Raw genomic sequence first — 26786 nt, 5'->3', positions numbered from 1 at the left:
CAAGAAATTGGAATGAAAAAGAGAAGAAAAGGAGAGATAGAGAGTACCAAATTTATCTAACACACACACACACACACACACACACACACACACACACACACACACACACACACACACACACACACACACACGCATACACACACACACTCGCTGGCGCAGTGGTAACGTTCTCGCTTGCCATCTGGTAGACAGGAGTTCGCGCCTCGCTCAGGTTGCGAAAAGTTTCACTGAAGAAGTGGGTGGTTACTGTCCCCCTTGAGCAAGGGGACGGGTGTGTGGGTGTGTGAAGGTCACAGCCTTGCCCTTAGATCGGACTATATGAGCTCTCAGCTCCCTTCCGGGAGGGTAAAATGCTGACGATCACGACCATCAAGTGATCCTGACCGACCCGGTGAATTACACACACACACACACACACACACACACACACATTATATATATATATGGCAATGGATAATATGATTTTTTCTTTTTTGCTTCGTCTAAAAATTATTGCATCACGTTAATCTACACACCTGGTTATGTTTTATTAATTAGTTTCTTGTTCTGTTTTCATGTTAATTCGATTTTTGGTTTAATTCGTTTGATCTTTTGCAATTTTAGTTTTTATTTTTATTTATTTATTTATTGTTTTCTGAATTAATTAAGCTGTCCAGTGTGCTTCGTATGATCTGTTAATTTTTCTCTTTTTATTATTATTTGGTTGTCCAGTTTGATCCGCTTTATGTATAATTTTAGTAATTTTCTGGTCTCATATTATCCCGTCAGGGCGACTAGTGTATCATATAGGCTAACTAGAATGAACACACACACACACACACACACACACACACACACACACACACACACACACACACACACACACACACACACACACACACACACACACACACACACACACACACACACACATTATCGCACTAGGGGACTGGTGTTGATTAATTTCTGTCGCTTTCAGTACGAGGCGTCTCCCTAAACTGAATGAAATCGTCTTGGGGAATATTTAGCAAGGAACAAAATCGCTGTCGTATAATATCCACTTAATTTCAGACGATTTTGTTCAACTGAGAATGAGATATAGGAGACAGAAAGTTAACCCCTTCAGCACGAGGAGTCTCTATGTCGGTTGCAAGAGTATAATGTTGGAAGATGTGTTTCTCAGAGGGTTAAGGTGTAATACGGAAAATTAATCGCTCAGGATAAGGTGCTAGGAGCCAGTAACTTCACGGGCATGGTTATGTATGTATGTATTTATTTAGTTATTATTTATTTTCTTCGGCTTACAATATTAAAACCGATTCTTTGTCCTTCATGTCACGTCCATCATCTTATTCTTCATATTATTCTTAGTTCATCTTTCATCTTCATTTTCTTTTTAATTACGTGTCTTGGTGTGTTTTTTCGGCTTTCTGTAGCTAATTTTTGTTTTTCCTTTATGCTTCACCTGTATAAGAGGGTAAATTGGAAAAAAAAATTTTGGGGGGGGAATAATTTCAAGGTTTACTGTATAGATTTTTATGTCTTATGGCAGTGTATTACAAGATGCCAAAATTATGCCGCTGTTATTTGCAAGGAATTTATATACTCGTATTTTTGGGAGAGTTTTATTGGACAAAAAATTATGTGGTGATGATACTCCTTACAGTTTAAATTACTGTCATACTGTTGAAATTACTGCCTTCTATACATTTCACAATATATTTCCAAGTCACAGTCTATTTCTAGGCTACTAAGAACTCTCTATAATACCATCTAGCCTTCCTTTCTCCATACAGACACGTAAACTAATCTGTATCTTAAAATAGGACAATAGCAGTATCAGATAGCCTCCCCTCTCTTCTGTTTTAATACCCAAGTCACTGTGTTTCTTTTAATAGCAGTATCAACACCACATTTTCTATTTCAATACGTAGGTCAATTTGTATCCTTAAATAGTGCTTCTTTCTTGGAGGGTAATTTTGTTGTGTGTGGGAGGGTGAGAGGGATTCTTGGAAGGTGTAATTGTAGGGTCTTCTTATTTGACCCTCTCTCTCTCTCTCTCTCTCTCTCTCTCTCTCTCTCTCTCTCTCTCTCTCTCTCTCTCTCTCTCTCACACACACACACACACACACACACACACACACACACACACACACACACACACACACACACACACACACACACACACACACACACACACACACACTGGTACTCCTCGGGGCAGCCCGGATTTCGTGCTATAGTAGCCGCAGCGAGAAATGAACGCTGTGGTGGGGCAGCCGGTCATCCGGGGATTCCCCCACTGTAGCCATATCCTCATGTCACCGACCATAGAGGTAGGATGTCACCGACCATCGGCCACCGCTGCAGCCCCGCTCCATGATCCTTACCCTGTGTCTCTGGCTTTCTCTTTCTCTCTCGGTTTCTATATAAACTGCTGTATTTCCGAAACTAATTATGAAATTATTATGACTTTTGTTCCACACCACCTTTGAGGTAAAAATCAAGGAGAGTTTTCTGTATAAAGGTTTCCCCCCCCTTGTCTGAGGGCAGGTCAGTTCTGACGAGTGTATAATTATAGGTCAGGCGGAGGTATCGGCAAGGCCGCACTCCCCCGCTCATATGCCACATTTAGGAGGGGGGGGAAACCTTTATACAGAAAACTCTCCTTGATTTTTACCTCAAAGGTGGTGTGGAACAAAAGTCATAATAATTTCATAATTAGTTTCGGAAATACAGCAGTTTATATAGAAACCGAGAGAGAAAGAGAAAGCCAGAGACACAGGGTAAGGATCATGGAGTGGGGCTGCAGCGGTGGCCGATGGTCGGTGACATGTAAATATGGCTTAGGTGGGGGAATCCCAGGTCATCCCGGCTGCCCCACCACAACGTTCATTTCTCGCTGCGGCTACTATAGGTAGTTAAATCCCACTCCGTTAAATCCCTCCCAGTTAAATCCCCCAGGTTAATCGTAGTGGGGGAGCCTAGGCCCCTCCATCAGCTGATTACGCTGATAAGGTTAGATCCACCGCAAGAGGCTGGACGTGGGAGAGAGAGAGAGAGAGAGAGAGAGAGAGAGAGAGGTAGATAGTCATTAGCCTTCACTTCTCTCGTTTTATGAATCCTTTTTCCAGTAGTGACTAAACCTGGTAGTTCATTCTCTTATCTTGGCCTCTTCACCCAGTTCGTCATTCAGTCCTTCATGTATCTCTCATTTATTCCGTGATACTTATTATTGTGTACTAATTTTTCCTTCCTTTTCCTTCCTTCTTTTCTTCAGTTATCCTTACTTCTTTCTTCCTCCCAAAATCTTCTCACATCTCTCCCCATTTCTTTAGTTATTCTTCCTCTATTCCCTCTTGTACCTCTTATTTTTTCTTTCATTTTTTTTTCCATCCTCTTTCCTCTTGTTTTTCTTCCCTCTCCTCTCTCTTCGTCTCCTATCAGTCTGCCTTCCTTTACTTTCTCTCTCTCTCTCTCTCTCTCTCTCTCTCTCACACACACACACACACACACACACACACACACACACACACACACACACACACACACACACACACACACACATGCAGAGAGAGAGAGAGAGAGAGAGAGAGACCTCCCACAACCCCCCACAAAATCGTGCCGCGCCAACCACCACCATCTTTTTTTTTTTTTTTTTTTTTTTTTCCGCCCCAGCCTGGACGCATTCTGAAACAGGCGCCCCAAATTGCGAACAAGTCCCGGTATGATTGGCAGCAGATTAGCTCAGAATCACCGATGAGACCCTGATTATTTTTATTGGGCTCTGATCTCCCGGCCAACTAACCAATCAGATCAGGGCTGGTGACAGGTGATTGGAGGGGGATAGGGGTGGGGGAGGTGGGGAGAGAGGTGGAGGGATGAGGAGGAACGAGGGAGGGGGGAGAAGAAGTGCGAGAGAAGGAGGGATGGTGTGGTGAGAAAGGGAGAGGTTGGGTGGAGTGGAAGTATAGGGTTGAGTGGGGGGTGGAGAGGGGAGGGGAGAGGGATTAAGGGATGGGGAGGTATGAGAGAGGGAGGGGTGTAGTGAGAATGGGGAGGGGTTGGGCGAATGAGAGGGGTTGAGATAAATGGGTGGAGGGACAGGATTGAGGGATGATGAGAGGAAGAGGGGTAGGAGTGTAGGGAGGGACGTGGGATGGAGGGAATTTTACTTAGTCATGAAGTGAGAGAGAACGAGGGGGGTATATGGGGAAGGGAGGGAAGGAGAGGGAGATGGGCAGAGATGAGAGGAAGAGTCTCTCTCTCTCTCTCTCTCTCTCTCTCTCTCTTTCTCTCTCTCTCTCTCTCTCTCTCTCAGTGAACGAGGGAATGAGAGGGAAAGGGTTAGCGGAGAGGGAGGGAAGGAGAAAGCTAGTTGTGGAAAGTGAAGGGGAATTTTTCTTAGTAATGTAGTGAGCAAGAAGAGGGAGGGGGGAGGGGCGAGGGAGGGAAGATAGGGGAGGGGAGGAGAGGAATGGAGGGATTTTTTTCGAGTAAGAGAGAGGAGGGGGAAGGTTGATATTGATGGACGGAGTTATAATTCCCGGTCAATAATTCTTTCACATTTCAAGGATTCCGAACTAAAAGGAGGGAGATATCAAGCCCATGTGATTATCAATGATAGATTTAGGAAGGTCTGGGTGGTATCGAGGGACGCCTTCATGTGGTGGCACTGATATAACGGGACGACTCTCTGCAGAAGGGATGCTTAAGCCTGCAGTTCACCGAGTTCACGATTAAGCTGCAACAATAACAACTACAACAATTACAACAACAACAGCAGCGTGTTATCAATATGTTTTCGTGTTGTAAAGGAACATAGACCGCAGATGTATAATGCTCTTGAGTGGGTGGAAGTGCTTGTGTGCGTGTGGGTGTTGGCTTCTGTGAATGGGTGTGTACGTATGCTGCGTGTATGTGTGTGTCTGTGTGTTTATTTGAATTTGTTTTGCTGGAATGAGCGTGTGGCTGATTGTGTGTGAGTGAGAATCGGTGTATGTCTGATTCCGAATGTGTGTGTGTGTGTGTGTGTGTGTGTGTGTGTGTGTGTGTGTGTGTGTGATTTTGAAGATGAGTTCAAACAAAACGTCTGTATACTTGTATTTATTGGTGTGTAGAGTGTGAGTGAATATATGTACATGTATTTTTATGTGTGTTCGTCAGGGTGTATGTGTGTGTTTATGATTTGAAAGACTGAAGGTGTAAAAAGGTGCGTGTGTTTGCGTCCCTGTGCATGTGTTTTTATGTATTTTTCTTGCTTTTTTTGTGTGTTTACTGTTTCGAGAGGGAAAAGGTGTGGTGTTGTACATTAAGGTGACATGACTGGGAAGGTGTGGGCGTGAGTGTACTTCTAAGTGGAAATGAAGGTGTGGCTTGTGTGTGTGTGTGTGTGTGTGTGTGTGTGTGTGTGTGTGTGTGTGTGTGTGTGTGTTTTGCGTGTGTGTGTGCATGTTGTGGTGTCGTTACGGTGTGGCGGGCGGATCATACATCACCCACCAGAGTGTATTGTGTTCACCACCCAGCCACATTAACACCTTTCGGCACTAACACACCTGTAGAGCTTAATATATACACGCATTATTATTATTATTATTATTATTATTATTATATCCACCATAAGCATCACATGATCTGCTTTATACATTATCACATTCATCTATCTTATTTCACTCGTTATATATGTCATTTTTTTTTTCACATTAAGTATCCACATAGGCTTCTTTATATAATTAATTCACCTATCGTATACATATTTTGTGTGTGTGTGTGTGTGTGTGTGTGTGTGTGTGTGTGTGTGTGTACATAACCTTTTCATCCCACATCTTAATAATATACACACGGTCGCGAAATATTACTAATTTTTAAAAAGTGTGGACTGGACATGGACTAGTGATTACGGGGTTTCGTCTCTTTTATTAGGCCTGATACCCCTTATATACTAGGCCTGATACCCCTTATACCAGACCTGATACCCCTTATACCAGGCCTGATACCCCTTATACCAGACCTGATACCCCTTATACCAGGCCTGATACCCCTTATACCAGACCTGATACCCCTTATACCAGGCCTGATACCCCTTATGCTAGTCTTAATACCCCATAGGCCTGATACCCCTTATACCAGACCTGATACCCCTTATACCAGGCATGATACCCCTTATACCAAACCTGATACCCTTTATACCAGACCTGATACCCCTTATACCAGGCCTAATACTCCGTATACCAGGCCTAATACCCCTTATACCAGGCCTGATACCCCTTATACCAGGCCTAATACCAGCGGATCGGACGCCTCTGAAGGGTAGCATTTCCCGCCACGCCTCCTCCTCACACACTTAGCATGTTAATAAGTCTCGAAAAACTGACACTAATAATTTCTGGCGGGGGGCAAAAATTTGAATTGTAGCGTCTGTAATTAGGGATGTGATGCAATTATCGCCAGGTCAATTAGGGTGGGGGAGGGGGGTGAGAGAGAGAGAGAGGGGAGGATAAGCTTATAGAACTGTGTGTGTGTGTGTGTGTGTGTGTGTGTGTGTGTGTGTGTGTGTGAGAGAGAGAGAGAGAGAGAGAACATATATTATCGCCTGCAAAAGTCGACTATCTCTAGCATATTATTCACAGCCGTTCGTAGAAGAATGTGTGTAGCATTAATTACGCCAACCATATTCCCAGAACACCAACACTGCATCTGTCCCTAAAATATGGAGTGGTGCTTCTTCCCTTCCTGTTCCATTTTTTTTTCTTTTATATCTTCATCCATTCTTCTTTTGTATCCTCTTCCATTCTTTTTTTTTTTAATCCTCTTCCAATTTTTCTATATCCTCTTCAGTCTTCATTTCTATATCCTCATCCATTTTTTTTTTTTTTGTCTATATCCTCTTCCATAATATTTCTTCCTTTTCGTCCTCTTCTGTTTTTGTATCATCTTATTTTTTTTTCTCTCTTCCCTTCATGTCGATTCTTGTTTTCCCTCCTCCCTCCTCCACTTCTCATTCCCTTAACCCCCCCCTTCTCTCTCTCTCTCTCTCTCTCTCCCTCATAATTTTTAGCAGGGACGGGCATTAGGAGTCACATTAATAGTCTGATTGGTTTTAATTTCGTTTTGCTGTCGCTCAGTAATTGATGTTGATTATATAATGGAAGTGGATTATGCCTGGCGATAATGTGTGAAGTGCTGGCCGGGATCTGAATGTTTATGATTGTGTTACTGCCTTCCAAAAACCTTCCTCTGCCTCCTCCAACACAGAATCCCTTTCCCGTCCCCTCTCTCCTTCCTTTCCCCTCTCCCCTTCTTGTATCCTCGTCTGTAACCTTTCCCCTCTCCCCTTCATCTCCCTTCCCTTGTATCCAATCCTTTTTCCCTTCATCCTCCCTCCCCTGTAACCTTTCCCCTCCCCTCCTTCCTGTTCCCTCTCATGTAACGTTTCCCTTCTTCCCTTCTTGTTCCCTCCCCTGTAACCTTTCCCCTCTCCCCTGCCCTGTAACCTTTCCCTCTCCCCTTCCTGTTCCCTGCCCCGTAGCCTTTCCCCTCTTCCCTTCCTGTTCCCTCCCCTGTAACCTTTCCCTCTCCCCTTCCTGTTCTCTCCCCTGTAACCTTTCCCTCCCCTTCCAGTCTCCTTCTCTGTAACAAAGGAGTACAAAGGAAAGCAAACAGCAACATACCTTCTGGTCCTTTCGAGGCTGCTTGTTACAGAGTAGACAATGACTACAAGAGCTAATTCCGCATGCTGAAGGATAAGGATAGTCTCCTCTGTAACACCTTCCCTCTCCCTTTCGTGTCCCCTCCACTGTAACCTCTCTCTCTCTCTCTCTCTCTCTCTCTCTCTCTCACACACACACACACACACACACACACACACACACACACACACACACACACAACGACTAAAATCCCTGAAATCCTTTAGGACACCACCAGGCCAGTGATCCCACTCTCACCCCTCTCATAGCGGCCAGAGAGGAGTGGGCGGGGGAGTGAGATTGGAGTGGGTGGGGAAGTGGTGGAGTGGGTGGGGGTTAGATGGATTAAATAGGTGGGTAGTAGGGTGAGTAGGGTAGTGGAGTGGGTGGGAGAGTGGTGGAGAGGGCATGGGGAATTGTATAGGGGGCGAGAGGCTGGTGGAGTGGTGTGGATGAGGTAGTGGTGTTGATGGAGTGGGTGTGGGGAGTGGGTTGGCTAAGATGGTGATAAGTAGGTGTAGGAGGTGGTCATGTGTTTGGGTGGAGGAGATATGGGGACAAGTGTGAGTGGAGGGAGTGGTCAGGGGTGGTGAAACGGACGGCTGAAGTGGGTGGAGTAGGGAGGTGGAATGAGCTGGTGCATTGTGAGATCGGGGTGGATGAGTGTGGGTGGTGGTAGAGTGGGGAGTAGGTAAAATGGACGGGTAAGTGGAGGAGTGTGGATCGATAACGGAGTGGGGAGTTGGACAGGCAGGTGGAGGAGTGTGTGGGTGGTAGTGAGGTGGAGAGACGGACTGTAGGAGCTGTTATAGAAATGTGGACGGTGTGGATGAGTTGGGGAATGGATGGGTGGGTGGAGTATGATATAGTGGTGAGGTGGAATGGGATGCGGAATCGAGGTGGAGGAATGTGGATGGTGGTGGGGTGGGGTGGAGGGGCGTGTGGGTGGGGGAGGTGGGGCTGTAAATCACTCTCTCTGAATCACGGGAGGACAAACAGGATCAGAGGTGGGGGTGATAATGGCGATAGCGAGGGGGAGGGAAGCGGGGGAGAGGGAAGGGGAGGGGGAGTTTGGTGAATAGGCGTGATGGAGGGAGGGGAAGTTTAGTAACAAAAAAGGGGAATAAGGGATGTAGAGATGAGGATGGGGAAAAGGAGGGAAGAGGGAATAAGAGTGTGGGGGAAGTGATGGGGTAAGGATAGGGGGAGGAGATAAGAGGGAGCAGTGGGATGAGGGAGAGGTGAGGAGGGAAGTGAAGTATGAAAATAAAGACGTTGAGGAGAAGAGTAGATTGAGAGGGATATGTAGTAAAGGGTGATGGATGAGGGGAAGGGAGGAACAGGAAAGAGGGAGTGATGAAGTGAGGGAGAGTTTAGGGGAGATGATGAGAGGTCGAGGGTCGCATTGGAGGATAGGCACGAGAAGATTTGGAAAGGAGGAGTGAGTGTCAAGGACGAGTAAGGATAATGGGAGAGTGGTAAGTGAGGGGGAGTGTGAGTTGAAAGATGAGAGGCAGTGAAAAGGGAGAGGAAGCAAGGAAAGTGTGAGGTATAAGGTAGGGGGAGTGAGGTGTGAAGATGAGGCATATTAGAGGCGATAGGTGACGGGGTAAAAAGACTGAGAGAGAGAGAGGTAACGAGTGTAAAATGAAAGGAGAGGCGACCGAGAGAAAAAAAAAACGTTGGAATGAGGAGTCAGTACAGAAGAGTATAAAGAACAGTACACAACAGCAGACCTATTAGTTTGTTGAGGGCCTTTTAATGTAGGATGTATAGTTATTATCAGTCCCTCCTGCGAGTGGAGAGAGAGAGAGAGAGAGAGAGAGAGAGAGAGAGAGAGCGTGGTGAGGTGACTGAAGGATGTGATGGTAGGATAAAATGAATGAAAGCAGAGAAGGAAGAGAAACATTGACCTCTTCCATAAAATTACGTCTTTTTTTTTAAGCTTTGTCCTATCTCCAGTTTTTTCAATACATTTTTTGATATACTTTACGAATCGGAAGGCTTAGATATAGCCTTCCTTAACCCTTTCACTACGATGGGTCCTGCCTAAATAGAATAAAATCGCAATGTGGTATTGAGAGAAAAGTATATATTATGCTTGAAAGGGTTGTCATAAAAGGAGTGAGGGAGAGGAAGGAGGGAAGAAGGAAAGGAAGGTAAAGAAAGAAAGAAGCAACGAAGGAAGAAAGACGGAAAGGAGGGAAGGAAAGAAGAAATAAAGCAAGAAGGAAGAGAGAAAGGAAAGAAGGAAGGAATATAAAGAAAGAAAGAAAGAAGCGAGGAATAATTGAGACAAGAAGAGAGGGGGAGAAGGGGAGAATAAGTAAAGTAAGCCAGGACGAAGGGATGAAAGTGTGCGATAAGAAACAGGGGAGTAATTTAGGAGGAAGAGGAAGAAGGGGAGAAGGGAAGAGTGGGAAGATAAGAGGCAAAGTGAGCGATAAAGACGTGACCGTAATAAAAATAAATTAACACGTCATTTAGCGGAATATAGAAGAAGGGAGAAAGAAATATGTAAGGAAAATGATGAAAGGACAGAATAAAATAAGCAAGGGTGGCGAGAAACAGAAGTGGGTTGGACGTGGAAGGAAGGTAATGAGAGAGAGAGAGAGAGAGAGAGAGAGAGAGAGAGAGAGAGAAAATAAAGACAGGAAAGAAAAGAGAAGAGAAAAGCACGAGGAAAAGAATGGGAGAGACGATAATAGAGCAGAGGGAGAAGGATAAGAGAAGATAAGAGAAAGGCCAGAGGTGATAAGAGAGAGAGAGAGAGAGAGTAGAAAATACATAAACGTCGATCTAAAAAAAAAAAAGCCAAGTATTATTTAACTGGGTGTTAGAAGTGCACAGAAATGAGAGAGAGAGAGAGAGAGAGAGAGAGAGAGAGAGAGAGAGATGGTAATGGGAGAGGGGAGAGATAATGGTGGGAAAGATAGAGAGAGAGAGAGAGAGAGAGAGAGAGAGAGAGAGAGAGAGAGGGTAGGTAAGGAAAAAAATAACGGCATAGGAAGGAAAAATATGGTGGCGGAGTGTGCTCTCTGTTGTACGGGATTTCCTGCCCTTAAAGGTTAATTTGGATTTAGAGAGAGAGAGAGAGAGAGAGAATTAATAATAGGAGTAGGGAGACGTATGGTGGCAGGGGACGGTCTTTGGTACGGGATTCCTACCCTTAAAAGTTAATTTGGATTGTCAGTCAATGCGGGGGTTGGAATTATGGCCTAGTATCCCCTGATACGTATTTGATTCCTTCACTGTGAGGGTTTTTTACCAAAGTAGTATTTTGTAATAGATGTAAATGCAGTGATGAGGTTGATGGAGATTGTTTCTAACCCATCACAACAAGGTGTGGGCCTGTCTGTCTTGGGTGAAGCAGCTGCGGCGTCCACCAGGGAGCCAAGCCTCCTCCCTGCACCTCGCCGTGGGAAGGATTCTGGTCCGCCCCCGGTGAGGTGCTGTCTACCACAAGGGGGCACCTGAACCCTACATGGCGTGTGTGTGTGTGTGTGTGTGTGTGTGTGTGTGTGTGTGTGTGTGTGTGTGTGTGTGTGTGTGTGTGTGTGAGATCTATCAACTTTTTTTTTTTTTTCAATATGTTTGTCTTTCCTTACAGTATTAACCTCTACTAACATCCCTGTCATCTCTTCAGCAGGGTTTGGCGTGGGAGGTGGGAGACGGTGAGGGTAAGTAACGCTTTGTCTTCGTTATAACCTGTCTCGATTAAGTTATTACGTAAAATTGCCCAGTGTGGCTTTAGGAGTGGGTGGGGACATTTTGTACTTTTTGCCAATTGTATTATGGATGAGTAAGTACAATGCAGGTGTTTTGAGCTTTTTTCTTTTCTTTCTCTCTCTCTTTTTTTTTTTTTTTTGGTCCATTGTAACTTGGCCTGTAATTGTTCTCTCTCCATCTTAGCGCGTAGCTGTAGTAATAGATTGGCACATTATTATTATTATTATTATTATTATTATTATTATTATTATTATTATTATCATCATTATTAAAATTATTATTATTATTATCATCATTATTATTAGTATTTGCATATATCAGTATTCTTTCTTTCTGCTATTGTGCTCATTATTTTAGTAAGCATTTCCTCAAGCATGTATATGTGGTATCATTTTATTTAACAGTATAATTCACCTGTTTTATGTATTTTCTTCCATTTATCACTTTACCAACGTATTCATTTACCCGTTTATGTATTTTCTATGTATTTTCTTCCACATATTTCATAACCAATATAATCCACTAATTTTATGTATTTCTTATGTATTTTCTTCCATTTATCACTTCAGCAACAAATTAATTCGCCTGTTTATGTATTTTCTGTGTATTTTCTTCCGTTTATCATTTCAGCAACAGTATAATCCACCTGTTTTATGTATTTTCTATGTATTTTCTTCCATATTTTATTTCAGCAGCGGTATAATCCACCTATTTTATGTATTTTCTGTATTTTTTTTCTTCCATTTTTTCGTAACTTTTCTCGGGTGAATGTATATAGGACATGATTTTATTTGCCTGTGTGTTTGTCCGCTTTTGGTCATTCATTTCTTTTGTTACTTTGGCCCTATTCTCAGGTAAGGAGAGAGAGAGAGAGAGAGAGAGAGAGAGAACAGAATTGGTGTACAGTCCTCATGTAAAAAGATCATTGGTTTACAAGAGAAGAGGCTGTCATTCTTTATCTGTTAATCACTTTATCTAGACGTGCATTTTGGTATACTACAGTGTACATTCATGTCTATCTACTAAGAATTTCTATATCTATCTGTAGTATATCTATCTATTAACCTGTCTATTTATCTACTACTACTACTACTCTCTCTCTCTCTCTCTCTCTCTCTCTCTCTCATTTTCTGCCCTGATCACCACCCAGCGCAGGTCAGTGGTCTTAGGGCTGGAAATTACCGAAGCGCTTCCTAATGTCAGAAAGCTTTGGCCGGTTCTGGAAATTCACCTATGGAACTCGCATAATTTTTCGTTCGGCTTATATATTTAGCGTGATGGTTCGCCATTTATTTATTTAAGCTGTTTTTTTTTTTTTTTTTGGGGGGGGGGAGTTTTTTTTTGGGGGGGTGGGGTGGGAGAAAGTGAAATGGTGGTATATTGGGTTAGGATGATGATGATGATATTGGTGGTGATGAGGGTGATGATAGTGATGGTGGTGGTGGTGGTGATGATGATGGTGGTGGTGGTGGTGGTGGTGACAGTCGTGTTGATGATGATGATGATGCACATAAATTTAACTTGCTTTTTCCAGCTATCGGTCCACGTATTTTTTAGGATTAGAATTTATTTTGTAACTCACTTTTACTTCCACGTAACAGGTATCCCGTTGAAATTGTGTGTGTGTGTGTGTGTGTGTGTGTGTGTGTGTGTGTGTGTGTGTGTGTGTGTGTAAGCTTGACAAAACATAGATAAAGAAATGAGCAAGAAAACAAAAAAAAGTCCACACCACGTTATAATTTGTTCATTAGTGAAATAGATGTATGGTCTTTGGGTACTGAGGCAGAACATACCATAATCAGTCTCCTCATAATTTATTTTTGAACGTCAGGCGCATTTGACTACAACAATATGGCTTTACATTACATACCGTACAGTACATATAATTACAAAGAAACTTATGGTACGGACAGGTAGGCATCACCATACTTACATCCACGAAGGTGTCCTTAAACGTACTTTTGTCTTTGTTTTACTGTCACGAATGATTCAGATGGAAAAATTACACCCACTTGTTAAAATTGGTGTTATTTTGAGGATACACCACTTTCGGCGTGCATAGGATCTGGTCCACATACCACCCTACCTAAAGTGGACCCATGTCGGGCCGAATTCTGCATCCTTGTAATGAGTAGTTATAATATGCGAGTATAATTATTCATCCAGGGGATTAGTTAGGGTGCTGTATGAGAAAACAAATATATCGCCTGATATTTGTGAAAAATGTTTGACCCTTTTCACTACAGCTGTGCTTTATTTCGTCCCCCTCCTGCCCTCTTGCTGCCGCCACGCGATTTAGTCAGGAAGGGACATCACAGGGCTGAAGGGGTTAAATGGTCAGGTATTATACGAACAGCCACGCACCTCGTTACGCATTTACAGGGAGCGAGCGTCCCCGAACAAATCTCTTAATTATAAATCAAAAATTTCCGAACTGTTTGCGAACTCATTGCGGCGGGAGGGTGAGGTTCCGGACGACAGGTGAGGTTCCGGATGACAGGTGAGGCTCCTGCCGCTCATTAGCCCCGGACCCGCACTGGAGGGAAGGGGGAGGGGGAGTGGAGAGATGTAGGGAGGAATGGGGAGGGAAAGGTGGAGGGATATAGGAAAGGAATGGGAAGGGAAGGTTGAATGGTGAGGGCAGGGTGGAGGGGAGGATGGAGGGAGGGGTGGACGGTTGTAGGGAGGAATGGGGAGGGAATGATGAGGGATGTAGGAGAGGAATGGGAAGGAAAGGTTGGATGGTGATGGAGGAGTGAAGAGATGTAGGGAGAAATTGGAAGAGGAGGAAGGATGGTGCAGGTGGGGTGGAGGAATATTGGGAGATTTTGGGAGGGGAGATAGGACAGTGAGGGAGGGTTATAGGAGGAGAAGGAGGAATGGGGAGGTGGGATGGTGAGGGAGGGAGCGAGGAGGGGTGTAAGAGAGTAGGATTGCTGGAGAAAAGGGGGTGTTTGGAGGGAATGATTGACACAGAGGGTAGAGGAGAGAGGGTAGTGGGGAGGGGATGAGGGGGATTGTGGAGGGATGGGAGGTGGTTAAGTAGGAAGTGTGGTGTGGAGTGAGGGGTGGAGAGGGAGAGACATTGTAGGATTTGGATGTGAAGGTTAGATGCTGTGGAAGAGGGTAGGAGATGGTGAAGATGGGATAGTAAAGGACGGGTGTGAAGAGTGGAATAGGATATGGATTGGCGTTTGTGTAAAGCTGAGTGGAAGGGAATGGTGTAGAGAGTAAAGGAAGGGAAGGGGAATGAGAGGGAGGAATGGGGAGTGGGGTAGGGTTGGGAAGGAGGAGTGAAAAGGATGTTGGAAATGGGAGGGAATGAAGGTGTGATGGAGGCGGGAGGGGGGGGAGAGGGATGTGAAGATAGGATAGGGAGGGGAGGGAGGGAGGAAGGAAAGGGGAATGGTGGAAGAGAAGGATGGGGAGTGGAGGGAGGGGTGAGGTGTGAAAGATATTTAAGTAGGATAGGAAGGGAAGGACGTTTGCAAGGAAAAGGGGACACAGAGCATGGAGTGCTAGGAACAGCTGAGTTGGAGAAATGCATATCTGAGAATGGAGATACGTATTTTGGGAGGAGAGAGAGAGAGAGAGAGAGAGAGAGAGAGGATGGTGGCAGTGGTCAGATTAACGATTAACAAGTAAACAACAAATCTCTTATCGATCCACTTGCTACCTGTCAGTCAGAGTCCCCCCTTTTCACCCCTTCTCGTTTCCCCTCACGTCCCCTCACTTCGTTTCTCCTGCCCCCTCGTTCCCTCTCCGCTCCCTCTCTCCCTCTTTGTGTTCCCGTCGTCGTTGTCCTTTCCTCTTCTGTCATCTCAACTCCCCTTATCTGTCCTCTTGTTTTCTTCTTTCTTTCCCTTCGCGTTCTCTTTTGTCCGTGCATTTCACGTTTCGTCCCTCTCTCAGTTTCTCACTTCTTCCCTCATCTGTTTCCCCTCTCTCGTGTCCTGTCATGTCTCCTTTCCTGTCCCCTCGCCTGTCCCCTCATTTTGCCTCTCCTGTCTTCCTCATTTCCCCTCACTTCATTGTTCCTGCCCTTATGCGTCCCATTCTCTCCCCGTATTTCACATCCATTCTTCTCGTGTTCTCTTCTGTCTCTTCATTTCTCCTACCATTCCCTCTCCTCCCTCCCTTTCCCCTTACCCTTTTCCCCTCTCCTGTCCTCTTCCGTTTTGCCCCTTCTTCCCTTTTCTGTTGTGTTTTCTCCCCCTGTTCATCTTCTCGCGTCTCCTCTCCTTCCCAGTCTTTTCTCCCTTCATTTCCTTCACCCTTTGCCCTCACGTTCCCCCCATTTCATTTCTCTTGTCCCTTTGCGTCCCCATCCTTTCCATTTCAATTCCCCTTTCCTGTCGCACCCTCACCCCCCCTTTACCACTTCCCCATTCTTTCCCCGTTGCTTCCCCTCCTGCCCTCTTTTCTCTCCCCTCATGTCCCCCTCTCTACTCCTCTCACATCCCCTTTTGTACCTTCGAGTTCTTGCTCTCCCTTCTGTCGTAATTTCTTCCCAATCTCTCCCCCTTTTCCATCATAATCTGTTCCGTTTTGGTGTCCCCTTCTTTCCCCTCTTCTGTTTAAAATGGCCCCCTTCCTGTCTCTCCTGTTGTATTTTGTCCTCTTTCTCCTGTTAACGCGGTGTGTTCCCCTCTTGTCCCCTTCCCTCCTGTTGCACTCTTTTCCCTCCTCTCCTGTTAATAACCTCTCCATTCTCTCCCAGTAATGTGTCCCCTTCCCGTATCGCTCACTCTCCCCCCTCTGCTTACAATGTCATGTCCCTATTGCCTATCTTTTCCACTCATCTCCTCATGTGGTATAAAAATCTCCTCTTTTCTCCTCATCGTATTTCTCCTGTACTGTCCCTTCTCTTATGATCTACCCTGTGGTCATATAATCCCCTTCATGTTCTGCACTGTTTTTTTAATCCCATCCCACCCATTTCCACTTCTTATAATAAATCCCAATATAGTAAATCCTCCTTACAGTAAATCCCCATCTCTGTCCTCTCTCCTATATCCATTATTATTTCTTCCTCTGTTATAATCGTCTCCGTTATCTTATACCGTGTCCCCTTCAAGTCCCCTTCTGCTTCTCCCGTTAACAACCCTCCCCCTCCTCTCCACTCCGCCTCGTGTTAGTCTAAGCCTCGGAGACAAACAGTGAACTGGATATAGGTGTGTATGAGTCAGCCTAAGAACTCAGACATCATTACTTAGCATAATCAGATAATTCGGACGTGTTAAAAAAATATTAAACACTACTCTTTCACCGTCACGATAGAGGTATGCGTGGGTATGCATGGGAACTGAGACATTACAATTTTTCCTTTGGAGAATGTGAGGGTATTAAAATTAATTCATATACGCCCTTATCCAAAGAGAAATTTATCGGACATTGAACTTGATACAAGCATGAGAATACGTAAGCTCACAGAGGTTATAATAGGTATAGTTCTTTCAACTTAACTTGGCCCAGAGTTCCGTCCTTCTGTTGCTTATTTCACGTAACTCAATAAGAGACAATACTTCGTCTCTGTATCCTTTCTATAGCACTTCTTCATTACTAGCATCATAGTCCCTTGTTAATTTATTGTTGCAACTCGGCGTGGAAGATGATGAGATGACAATTTTAGGCCAAGTTAGAATACAAAATTAAAAGTGTACCGGTCATTAATAACCAGCCAATTCGCACGAGAAAAAAATTGACTCGAATATTCAGACTCCGGTTCCTAGTAAGTATCCTGGAAGCATTGAGAGTAATATAATAATTGAGGGTCAACCTAAGGAGTCAGTGGCGGTAAAAATACATTCATACAAGCGGACACTGATCTACGGTACGTCTACATTTCTTCGGTTAATGGGCTGACACCGGCGTGGTCTCGGGTGTGGGTGAAGGCGGTCTTGGTGGAACTCACTTGTCGCAGACCTTAACGCATTATTTTTTTTTTCTGCCACTTCCTTATGATTTTCTTGAGCATATGAAAGACGCGTAAAATTATAGGGGGTAAGAAGTATCCGTTTACCTGTGCAGTTCAGGTATGTATCTTTTTACGTTAATTTTGCCACCGACAGTCGATTTTATTCAGATTAGGAGAAAGTCGTCGTAGTGAAGACGTAAAAGGCCATCGTAACTGATAATAAAGGCCGTCGTAAGTGATAAGCCCAAGTTAGACGGTGACCGCGCATCAGTCTTCATCAGAGAGGTCACAGGCGGGGTGCTGTGTCCTGTCCTTGCCTTCCTTCACTGGTCGATATCTTATAGTATTGATCCCTTGTCACTGTTACCCCTTCAGTACGGTGACTCCTGTATTATTGCTACCACCGGACGATTTTTATTAATCTACTAAGGCCAGATCTGAAAATAAATCGTCTGGCGGGAACAAAATAAAATAGTGACATTGGTGTAGTCAAAAGGGCGAATATTTAGAGTACTGTTCGGTGTTGTTGTCGAATTATACTCATTTTAAAATTAAACTCTACCGATCCGCCACAACACTCACATCCAAATCAGAGAAACACCTCCGCTAACACCATGACACTAGTTCTGAATGAGACGGCCATAACATGAAATTCGAAATATTCAGTGTGGACGGTGGGTTCTGTTGCCGAAAGGGTGATGTGTAAAGAACAAGGCATGTACCGCGCGTCAGGATATGAACTGTGAAGCCTATACCAAGAGTTAGATTTACAGTAGAATAAAGGAAGGCAACTGATAGAACGACGGTGTAATAAGCAATAATATCCTTGTAAATTTCTTGTTATCGAAATAAATAAATAAATAAATAAATAATGCAATTATCTTTCTGTCTGTCTACGTATTGCCAGACGCCTTTATCCAGTAAGGGGTGGCCACAAACAAATCGCCTCCATGTCGCCCGGTCCCCCACTACTATCGTGTTGATATGTGTAGATATTTTTGTCTGTTTTCCGTCTGCCATATAGAAATTATAGATTCCAGTTCCTCTGATTTTAATATATTTTTTTCCGATATTTTCTTGAATGTGTAGGAAAATTTTCAGGATACATCAGGTTGCGTTTTAGTCTCTCTTTCTCTCTCTCACACACACACACACACACACACACACACACACACACACACACAACCTTCCGTGCAAATATATATATAATTTTTCCGTTGCCATGGAAACCTAAAAAAAAATGGAGTACTTTTCACCTCGCTTTAGTACACCGCTTCCGTGCTATCTTCCTAATTTAGTACAGTACTTTTCCGGTCTTATTACAGTACTCTCTCTACAGGTGTACTCCGTCTCTTTTCACCTCTCTTACCTCGAGTGAAAAATTGCATGGCGGCTAGAGAGAGAGAGAGAGAGAGAGAGAGAGAGAGAGAGGATGCAGTAATAAAGGACTTAGTGGGGACGCTTCTGTATCCCTTTTTTTTACTGCGAGAGGAAGGTGAATAAAATCATTTGACGTAGCAAGAGTCAAAATCGCCAAGCAGCAACAGATTAAAATACTGTAGGACATTATTGAAGAGAGTCCTGACCTTCTCCGCTATTATTATTATTATTATTATTATTATTGTTATTGATATCATTATTGTTATTATTGTATGATGTTGGTGATGATTACTATTGTTATTATTATTATTATTTTATTATTATTATTATTATTATTATTATTGTAACTTTACATACCTATCCCTCAATAGTAGTTGTATTATCGCGGTATTAAGTTTGCTTTTCATTTCACCGCCTATTAAGTGTCTTATATGTATGCTCACCACCACCCTCATTTTCACTTATTTATGGTTTGTTAATTTTGTCTATCTGTCTATCTCTATATCTGTCTGTCTGTCTGTCTATCTCTATATCTGTCTATCTATCTATCCTGTTGTCTCTTCGCATTAGGGTTCTCTAGTATTCGCCGTTTTTTTTTTTTTCGGAATTTTATCTCTCTCTCTCTCTCTCTTTTTCTCTTTCTCTTTCTCTCGTTGAATTTCTTTTCATTTTTATTATTTAACCGGTGTTTTATAATTACCACTGTCACAATAATAATAATAATAATAATAATAATAATGATAATAATAATAATGCCGTTCTGTCTTTATCATTTGGCCTTTCATGTCTCGTTACGTTTTGCCGCAGTTGTAGTTAAGATTTTCATAGTTGAAGATTTTCCCTCTGCTCTTGTTTTTCCCCGCTAACTTGTGGGAGTCACCGCTAAGCTCAGCACCACCCGCTAGCTAAGTAAGTTTAATCCACAGTCTGCTAAGGATCTCTCTCGCCTGAATAATATCTTGAGTTTGTCAGAATAAACAATAATTCTTCAGTACTTATATGGCAGTGAAGGGGTTAGCATGATGGGTTTTTAACGATTTGACTGCTGAGGAAAACCGTCTTAAATTGGCCACTATAATGAATCAGCAGTAGCGAAAAGGGAGTATTGAATCGTCTGACCACAAGGAATTTCTCTCGGCTAGACAAAATCGTCCTGAGTTAGAATAAAATACACAAGTACGTCTTATAATGAGACCTGTGTATAGGTGACCTTGGAGGTGTCGTGGAGTGGATGGATTTATAGATTAGTGTAATTGTCCTCTTATATCGGATTAGAGAGAGAGTACACATAGCGGATTAGTGGGATTTGTGCACATCCTGGAACGTATTCTCCTGGGATTAGGTGGCTCACTAGCACTTCTTCCTAGCACTTCTTCCTAAGCGATTTATTTTTCACATTCTCATATATATGTTTTTGCGGACGACTTGGGACGCGTATTCTGCTGGGATTATGAGGTTTACCAGCACTTCTTCTTATGCGGTTTATTGTTCATAGTTTCTTTTACATCTTTTTCACCTATTTCAAGTCTGTCAATTACAGAGATTTTATGAACGGAGGACACCCGTAATCTGATGTATAAAGTACTTTTTTTATATTTAATGTGTTTTTCCATCCTCTGTTTATCTCCATTTAAAAAAAAAAAATCAGGATAGTACGGATTAAAAAAAAAAGTATGTGAATTATTTTGCAGCCGTAATCTAAACAGTAATTAACGTTTAAGCAAGGTAACGCAACACTGTGTCTGTATACCTTATCCGAAATTTCAGTGTCTAAATGCGAGAATGTATTTGACCTTAACATAAAACGACATTCAGGTGCTAAGCCAGATATTAGAGGTGTCCGCAGTTTACAGGTGATACGAAAGGTGTCCGCATAATGATGATATTCGCTGATTAGAGTGGGTCACAGTTTGAACATGGTCGCTGCTTTGGGGTGTCCGCAGCTTTGAGAGTTTGCAGATTATGACAGATTTTTTTTTGGTTTTGTGTGCGTGTGTGTGTGTGTGTGTGTGTGTGTGTGTGTGTGTGTGTGTGTGTGTGTGTGTGTGTGTGTGTGTGTGTGTCGCCATTGTAAAGACGCACATATGAGAGCTACAGTTTAATCATTTTCTCAGTCAGTTCAGAAGTAGTCGCTGTGTAGAAATATTCGCAGGTTAAAGGTGATCACAAGCAAGAGATCTCACAAACAACCCATCACCGCAATTTAGCAGAACTGACAGATAAATAGTGATAGTGGAATGATGCTTGAGGGTTGAAAGTGTTAGTAATTTTGACATATTTTCAGTTTTATCTTCCCCTCGATTTAGAAGTATGTCTGTAATAATAATAATAGGTATTTGAAGAGTAAGGTGTCCGCAATTTAAAGGTATACATACCGCAAATTAAGGGGTCCGCAGTTTAAAGGTATCCGTGCCGCAGATTAAGGTCTTCAATTTAAAGGTTTCCGTGCCGCAGATTTAGGTGTTCGCAGTTTAAAGGTATCCGTGCCGCAGATTAAGATGTCCCTAATTTAAAGGTGTCCGTGCCACAGATTAAGCGGTTCGCAGTTTAAAGGTATTCGTTCTTCAAAGACTGCAGTATCCCTTATATATGACCCTGACGCCTTTTTATTTTTTGTTCTTGCTGCCACCAGACGGATATAAGCAGCTTATGGAGAGAATTCGGAAGTGAAGTGGTTCGAAACAGTGCCCGTTTGATAATGAAACCTCGCTAATAGAAGATGAATTTTTCGCGTCATAAAGGCATCGGAATGTGTACAGCATGTTAGAAGCAGATTCGGTTAGATATGAAAGTAGTTTAATGACACACAATCAGGGAAGGAGAAAAGTGTACTGGAAATTGTCCGTGTTTTTAACCAGTTCGTGTTTTGAGGATGGCGGTAAATTGACACCATGCGTCTGTATTTTCCTCTATACTGTATATTGAAAATGCCTGATGAAGGAAATTTTCGTGTTTTGTAGTAATCCATGTTTATTAATATTTCTTTCTTTCTTTTTTTTTTTAATTGTCAACTCACTGTGGTATTTAGTGACCGTATTAATGAAACTACGGATTTTTGTATGTTTGTTTCTTTGTTTCCGTTGAGCGGTCCTTTCTTTACCTAAAGACAAAATCAGTCAGTATTCATGTTTGTAATTTTTTACCTCCCTCGTTAATCTAGCCTTCCTTAATATCAGTGTGCGTGTTAACTGAAAATTATTATTATTATTATTATTATTATTATTATTATTAACAGTGAGAATTAGGGATGGGGATGCCATTTCTAGCGACAATTTTTTTTTATTTTTTTTATTATACTTTCAGGCTGGCATTTGTTTTTCCTTCCATAACACCCTTTCCTTAATCCCTTACTTTCCTTCCATAACACCCTTTCCTTAATCCCTTACTTTCCTTCCATAACACCCTTTCCTTAATCCCTTACTTTCCTTCCATAACACCCTTTCCTTAATCCCTTACTTTCCTTCCATATCACCCTTTCCTTAATCCCTTGCTTTCCTTCCATAACACCCTTTCCTTAATCCCTTGCTTTCCTTCCATAACACCCTTTCCTTAATCCCTTGCTTTCCTTCCATAACACCCTTTCCTTAATCCCTTGCTTTCCTTCCATATCACCCTCTCCTTAATCCCTTGCTTTCCCTGCCACACCTGCCATTGTCCCCCGTGCTGCGAGGGACCTTAAGTAAGCTAGATAAAATAGCCTGATGATAGCAAGTGTAAAAATAAGTGAATAAATAAATAAAGGGGTCCACGGCGATCATAGCAAATTCCATCACTATTAGAGGCCTTTGGTTTGCCGGATAAAATTTTCTGACGGTAATAAAAATAATAGTGATGAATAAAAAAATAGTAATGCCAATGAATTCCTTAATAAAATTACTCTGGCGTTAATAATAATAATAAAAAAAATAATAATAATAATAAAATAATAATTTTAGTATTATTGTTTTTGTTATTATTATTATTATTATTATTATTATTATTGTTTTTATTATTGTTATTCATTTTAACACTGCCATCTCCAGAATATTTAATCCCGCTTAACAGAAATTCAGTTACCCTAGTTTTGTACCCTGTTCCTTGGTATTCATGTCAGCGCTTTGTACTTCCCGCTGCTTGTGCCTTTGTAATCAGTGAAGGCTGTATTGAACCCCGCCACCTCGATACGTCTGTCTGAAGCTGAATAAAATCGTCTGAAGGAGGCAGGGAAAATAAAAAATAAAGATAAATACGTCATGGAAGTGATAATGGTTGGTAAAAGTTAATGATAATAATAAAGAGCCGCTGAAGTTACCAATAATAATAATAATAATAATAATAATAATAATATAGTAAATGCTTCGTTACTTAACCGGAGGCAGTCTTTAAGTTGATGATGATTATAAAGAATAGCTGCTTAATAATAATAATAATAATAATAATAAATACTCCTTTACTTAAGCAGAGGTGGTCTTTATTTATTTATTTATTTATTTTTAAGTGAGCGGTACGGTATCGGAAATTTCACCACATAATTGAACGGCCTAGGTGTAATAAAGAGGCCTGGTGTTGCATTGGTATTGTTGTGGGCTTTATTTTGTTTTATTATTGTTCCGTTATTACTATTATTATTATTATTATTATTGGGTATTGATGCTGTTATATATATTGTTCTATTATTATTATTATTATTATTATTATTATTATTGGTACTATTATTTCTTTTCTGTATATTGTTCCCGTTTTATGTATTTTACTGTCATTTTATTTAACATTATTTTTGCTCGATATTTTATTGTTTGCTGTGTATATTGTTAATTTTTTTTTTTTTTTCGGTGTCGGAGTGAAGGGTATGGGAGAGAGAGAGAGAGAGAGAGAGAGAGAGAGAGAGAGAGAGAAGTGTAGCGAAGGGGGGCGGGGTGATGTTGACATTGAGGAGGGGAGGAACAAGGGATTAAGTTGCTACCGACGAATAGGATGAGGAGTGACGTGTGTGAGAGAGAGAGAGAGAGAGAGAGAGAGAGAGAGACAGTATATTGATGCGAATTTTAGGTTTATTGTACTTGTAAAACAAATATCCACATCCATCCCAATTTTCGTAGGATATGAAGGTGATGATGATGGTGATGGTGATGATGATGATGGTAATGATGACGTGGAGACTTAAAAAATATTACTTTCTGAACAATATAAAGATCATTACTTGGAGAACAGAATATAAATGTGGGGTAGATGTGTGAATTAAGTGAACAATATGAAAATAGTATGGAACAGATATTGTGTGTGTGTGTGTGTGTGTGTGTGTGTAGGACTGGTGTATGTTTGGAGAATTGATAAGGTATGAGTGGTTTAAGTATAGGTGTGTAGGACAGGCGTGTATGTATATGATAAAGATGGCCCAGGTGTAAGGAATGTAATTAACTTTGTCCATATTTACACCTGCTGCTTCGTTATCAGGTGTCTTTTTATTTATTACTGAGCTCCCTTAGTTGATGATTCTTTTCTTAGTATGAGTTGCGTATTGCCTCGTCTGTCTTCACCTCCCAGCTCACACCTTTCATTATTTCAGTTCCTCTCTCGTCTTTCTTCCATCCATTTTTTTTTTTAATTAATTTTGTCATTCCATTTCTCATTTCTGTCGTCCATCTTTTTCAGTTCTTCTTTCAGTCTTTCTTATGCACACCTCGTTCACTCCTGTCACTCCATTCATCTCATTCTTCCATTCATTCCCATTCCTGCCTTTGTCTTTCCTGCTCACACCACATTCACTCCTCTCCCTTCTTTTCTGTTCTCATTCTTCCATCCACTCCCGTTCCTTCTTATAGTCTCCCTTGCTCACGCCACATCCACTGTTGTCGCTCTCTTTCTCTTCTCATTCTTGCATCTCTTCCATTTCCTTTCTGTCATTCTTACTCTTTCATCGTCACGCCCTCCTGTTCACTCCTTTATGTACTTCACCCTCCTGTTTACCCTTCCGCCTTTTCTACGTCCAATATGCCAGCAGCACCAACACATACCTGCTTATTGATCCCCCTAATACTTCTAATATCCTAATTCATATAATACCAACCTACTACTCTCAATTCTGAATTTTACTCCTTTTATTGATCCTCCCAGTAGTCTTCGTTCCTCTTTGCCCAGATACACAGCGTCCTTGCAAATTATCTTACTCACCTACCTTATTCTTCCTGCCTTTCATAATTCACCCTATCATTTCTATACGTTTTCTTGGCCATAGTTTGGATAACACCTGCGATTACCCATGTTCTTCTTTTAGGACACTGAGATATAATGCTATGGATGCGAGGATTCGGACGTAGGATAGTGAAAGTACAGTAAGGACATCTTTAGGTTACGATTATAACTGGACATCTGTTGGGAAAAAAATCATGATCATTTTAAAAGGACACCCGCAGAGTATTATTAGTGATATTAGAACGTCTATCAGATTTTGTAGATGATGATGATGATGGCACAAAGACGCCTTGAGGATAATGATGGGGAGGTTATATAATAAAACTGAGGAATAGGATGTCTTTAGGTTAATGATGGGGAAGTTAATAATACGGATGAATAGGCTACAGATACGAGGCTCCTTGCGATCTGAGTACACCTTAGATACGGGAAACGTGACGAGTACCTAGAACACATGCAGGACGCCAGTATGGAAGCTCCGACATACCGGAACGGAAGTAAAATATTATTAATCCAAGTACAATTATATCGGTGCGTAAGAAATCAAGTACACGGCAATCGGGTCGTGGTAACTACGAACATTGGGGGTTGAGAACTAAAGTACAAGGACATCGCAACTTAGGTAGACCAAGTACCAGGAAATTAGGACATAATTAAATGTTTGGACAGCGAGATTAGTAACCCAATAATAATTCAGGACATACCGGGAGTTAAACCAATGAGGAGATAGGAATCTAAAGCAACCAGTCCATCGGGATAGACTTAAACCTATTATGAGAAATATCGGGATGTAGGTATCAAGATATCGGGACGGAATTTAAGCAAGTTTACCTCGGGACGTGAAATCGGGGCATAAAATAAACCAGTTCATCGGAATATACGTAAACTTTATCAATTAAAGACGAGAAAGGGACACTCACGGAGACATGAATCATACGCAGGAATCTTACCGTCCGCTGTCTTTTCCCTGTCCTTGGGCGTGACGATCCTGAAGGCGCTGCTGCTGCCACCCGGACAGGACAGAGAGCCTTCCTTCAGCATAATGATGGCCGTTGGGTGGGCGTTTGATAGGCGTGGTTGGATGCTGAACTTTGTAGAAACGGGCGTGGATAATTACTGAAACCTGTGGATGATTTCTGAGACTTGTGGAATCCAGTAAATGTTTGGTGGAGGTGGATCTGAGGGGTTACGAGTGGAGGGATTGGCAGGTGGGTGTCAGGCGAGCGTGGGTAGGGTGTGGAAGTGGGTGTATGTGATGGGTCAGGCTGGTGGATGATTACCGAGGCTTGTGGATGGGCGTGAATGATCGCTAAGGCCTGCTGATGAGGTTGTTTATCGTGCAGGTGGATTTTAGGGAAGTTAATGAACGATAGAAGGATGAATATCAGACATTTGTGGGGTGTGGAGGTGGGCGTGCGTGATGTTTAAGGTTTGTGGATGGGCGTGGGTGATTATAGAACCTTGTAGATGTTTGTGGAAAATTGAGTGACCGTGAACGATGACTAAGCCTTTTGGAGTCCAGTTAATTTGTGGTTGATATTTTGTGGGGTTAAGATGAGGTTGTGTTAGTGAGCCATGGAATGGAAGTTGAAGTGGGGTGGGGATGGGCGGGGTGACATGACACCTGATGACGTGTGCGGCCTCCTGACACCTGACACGCCCCCCTGACACGGCCCCCACAGCACCTGCCTCACCTCACCGTCCTCTGATACCCTCTGACTCAGCGTCTTCTGCCCCGAACTCAAATCAGCGAGTGATTAACGATGATTTAAGTGGTCCGGTGATTTAAGTTGCTGATGTCATGTGATGTGTCGTAATATCACAACGCCGCGAGTCCATTGTATGTGTATAGTTCTTCCGATGACATGTGGTGTCCCAGCCTTTTTTGCGTGAACCCAGATCAGACAGGTAGAGCTGACCGA

The 26786-nt window shown here is 42.5% G+C and overlaps 1 protein-coding gene across 1 annotated transcript in view; it reads right to left on the bottom strand.

Annotated features, from left to right (window-relative positions):
* Positions 1-25905, bottom strand: part of LOC145393751 (uncharacterized) — a 247243-nt gene extending 221338 nt beyond the window's left edge. Inside the window, exon 1 of the mRNA XM_080267795.1 lies at positions 25815-25905. Coding sequence (XP_080123921.1) covers positions 25815-25905 — 91 coding nt within the window. The remainder of the gene's footprint in view (positions 1-25814) is intronic.
* Between the last annotated feature and the right edge of the window lie 881 nt (positions 25906-26786).

Source organism: Coenobita brevimanus, chromosome 25 (assembly GCF_032717465.1).
Source record: "Coenobita brevimanus isolate Jiangsu-jjx chromosome 25, ASM3271746v2, whole genome shotgun sequence".
NCBI classification, from domain to species: Eukaryota; Metazoa; Arthropoda; class Malacostraca; order Decapoda; family Coenobitidae; genus Coenobita; species Coenobita brevimanus.
The sequence above is the reverse complement of the archived record's forward strand: the minus strand, read 5'-3'. Positions and strand labels throughout refer to the sequence as shown.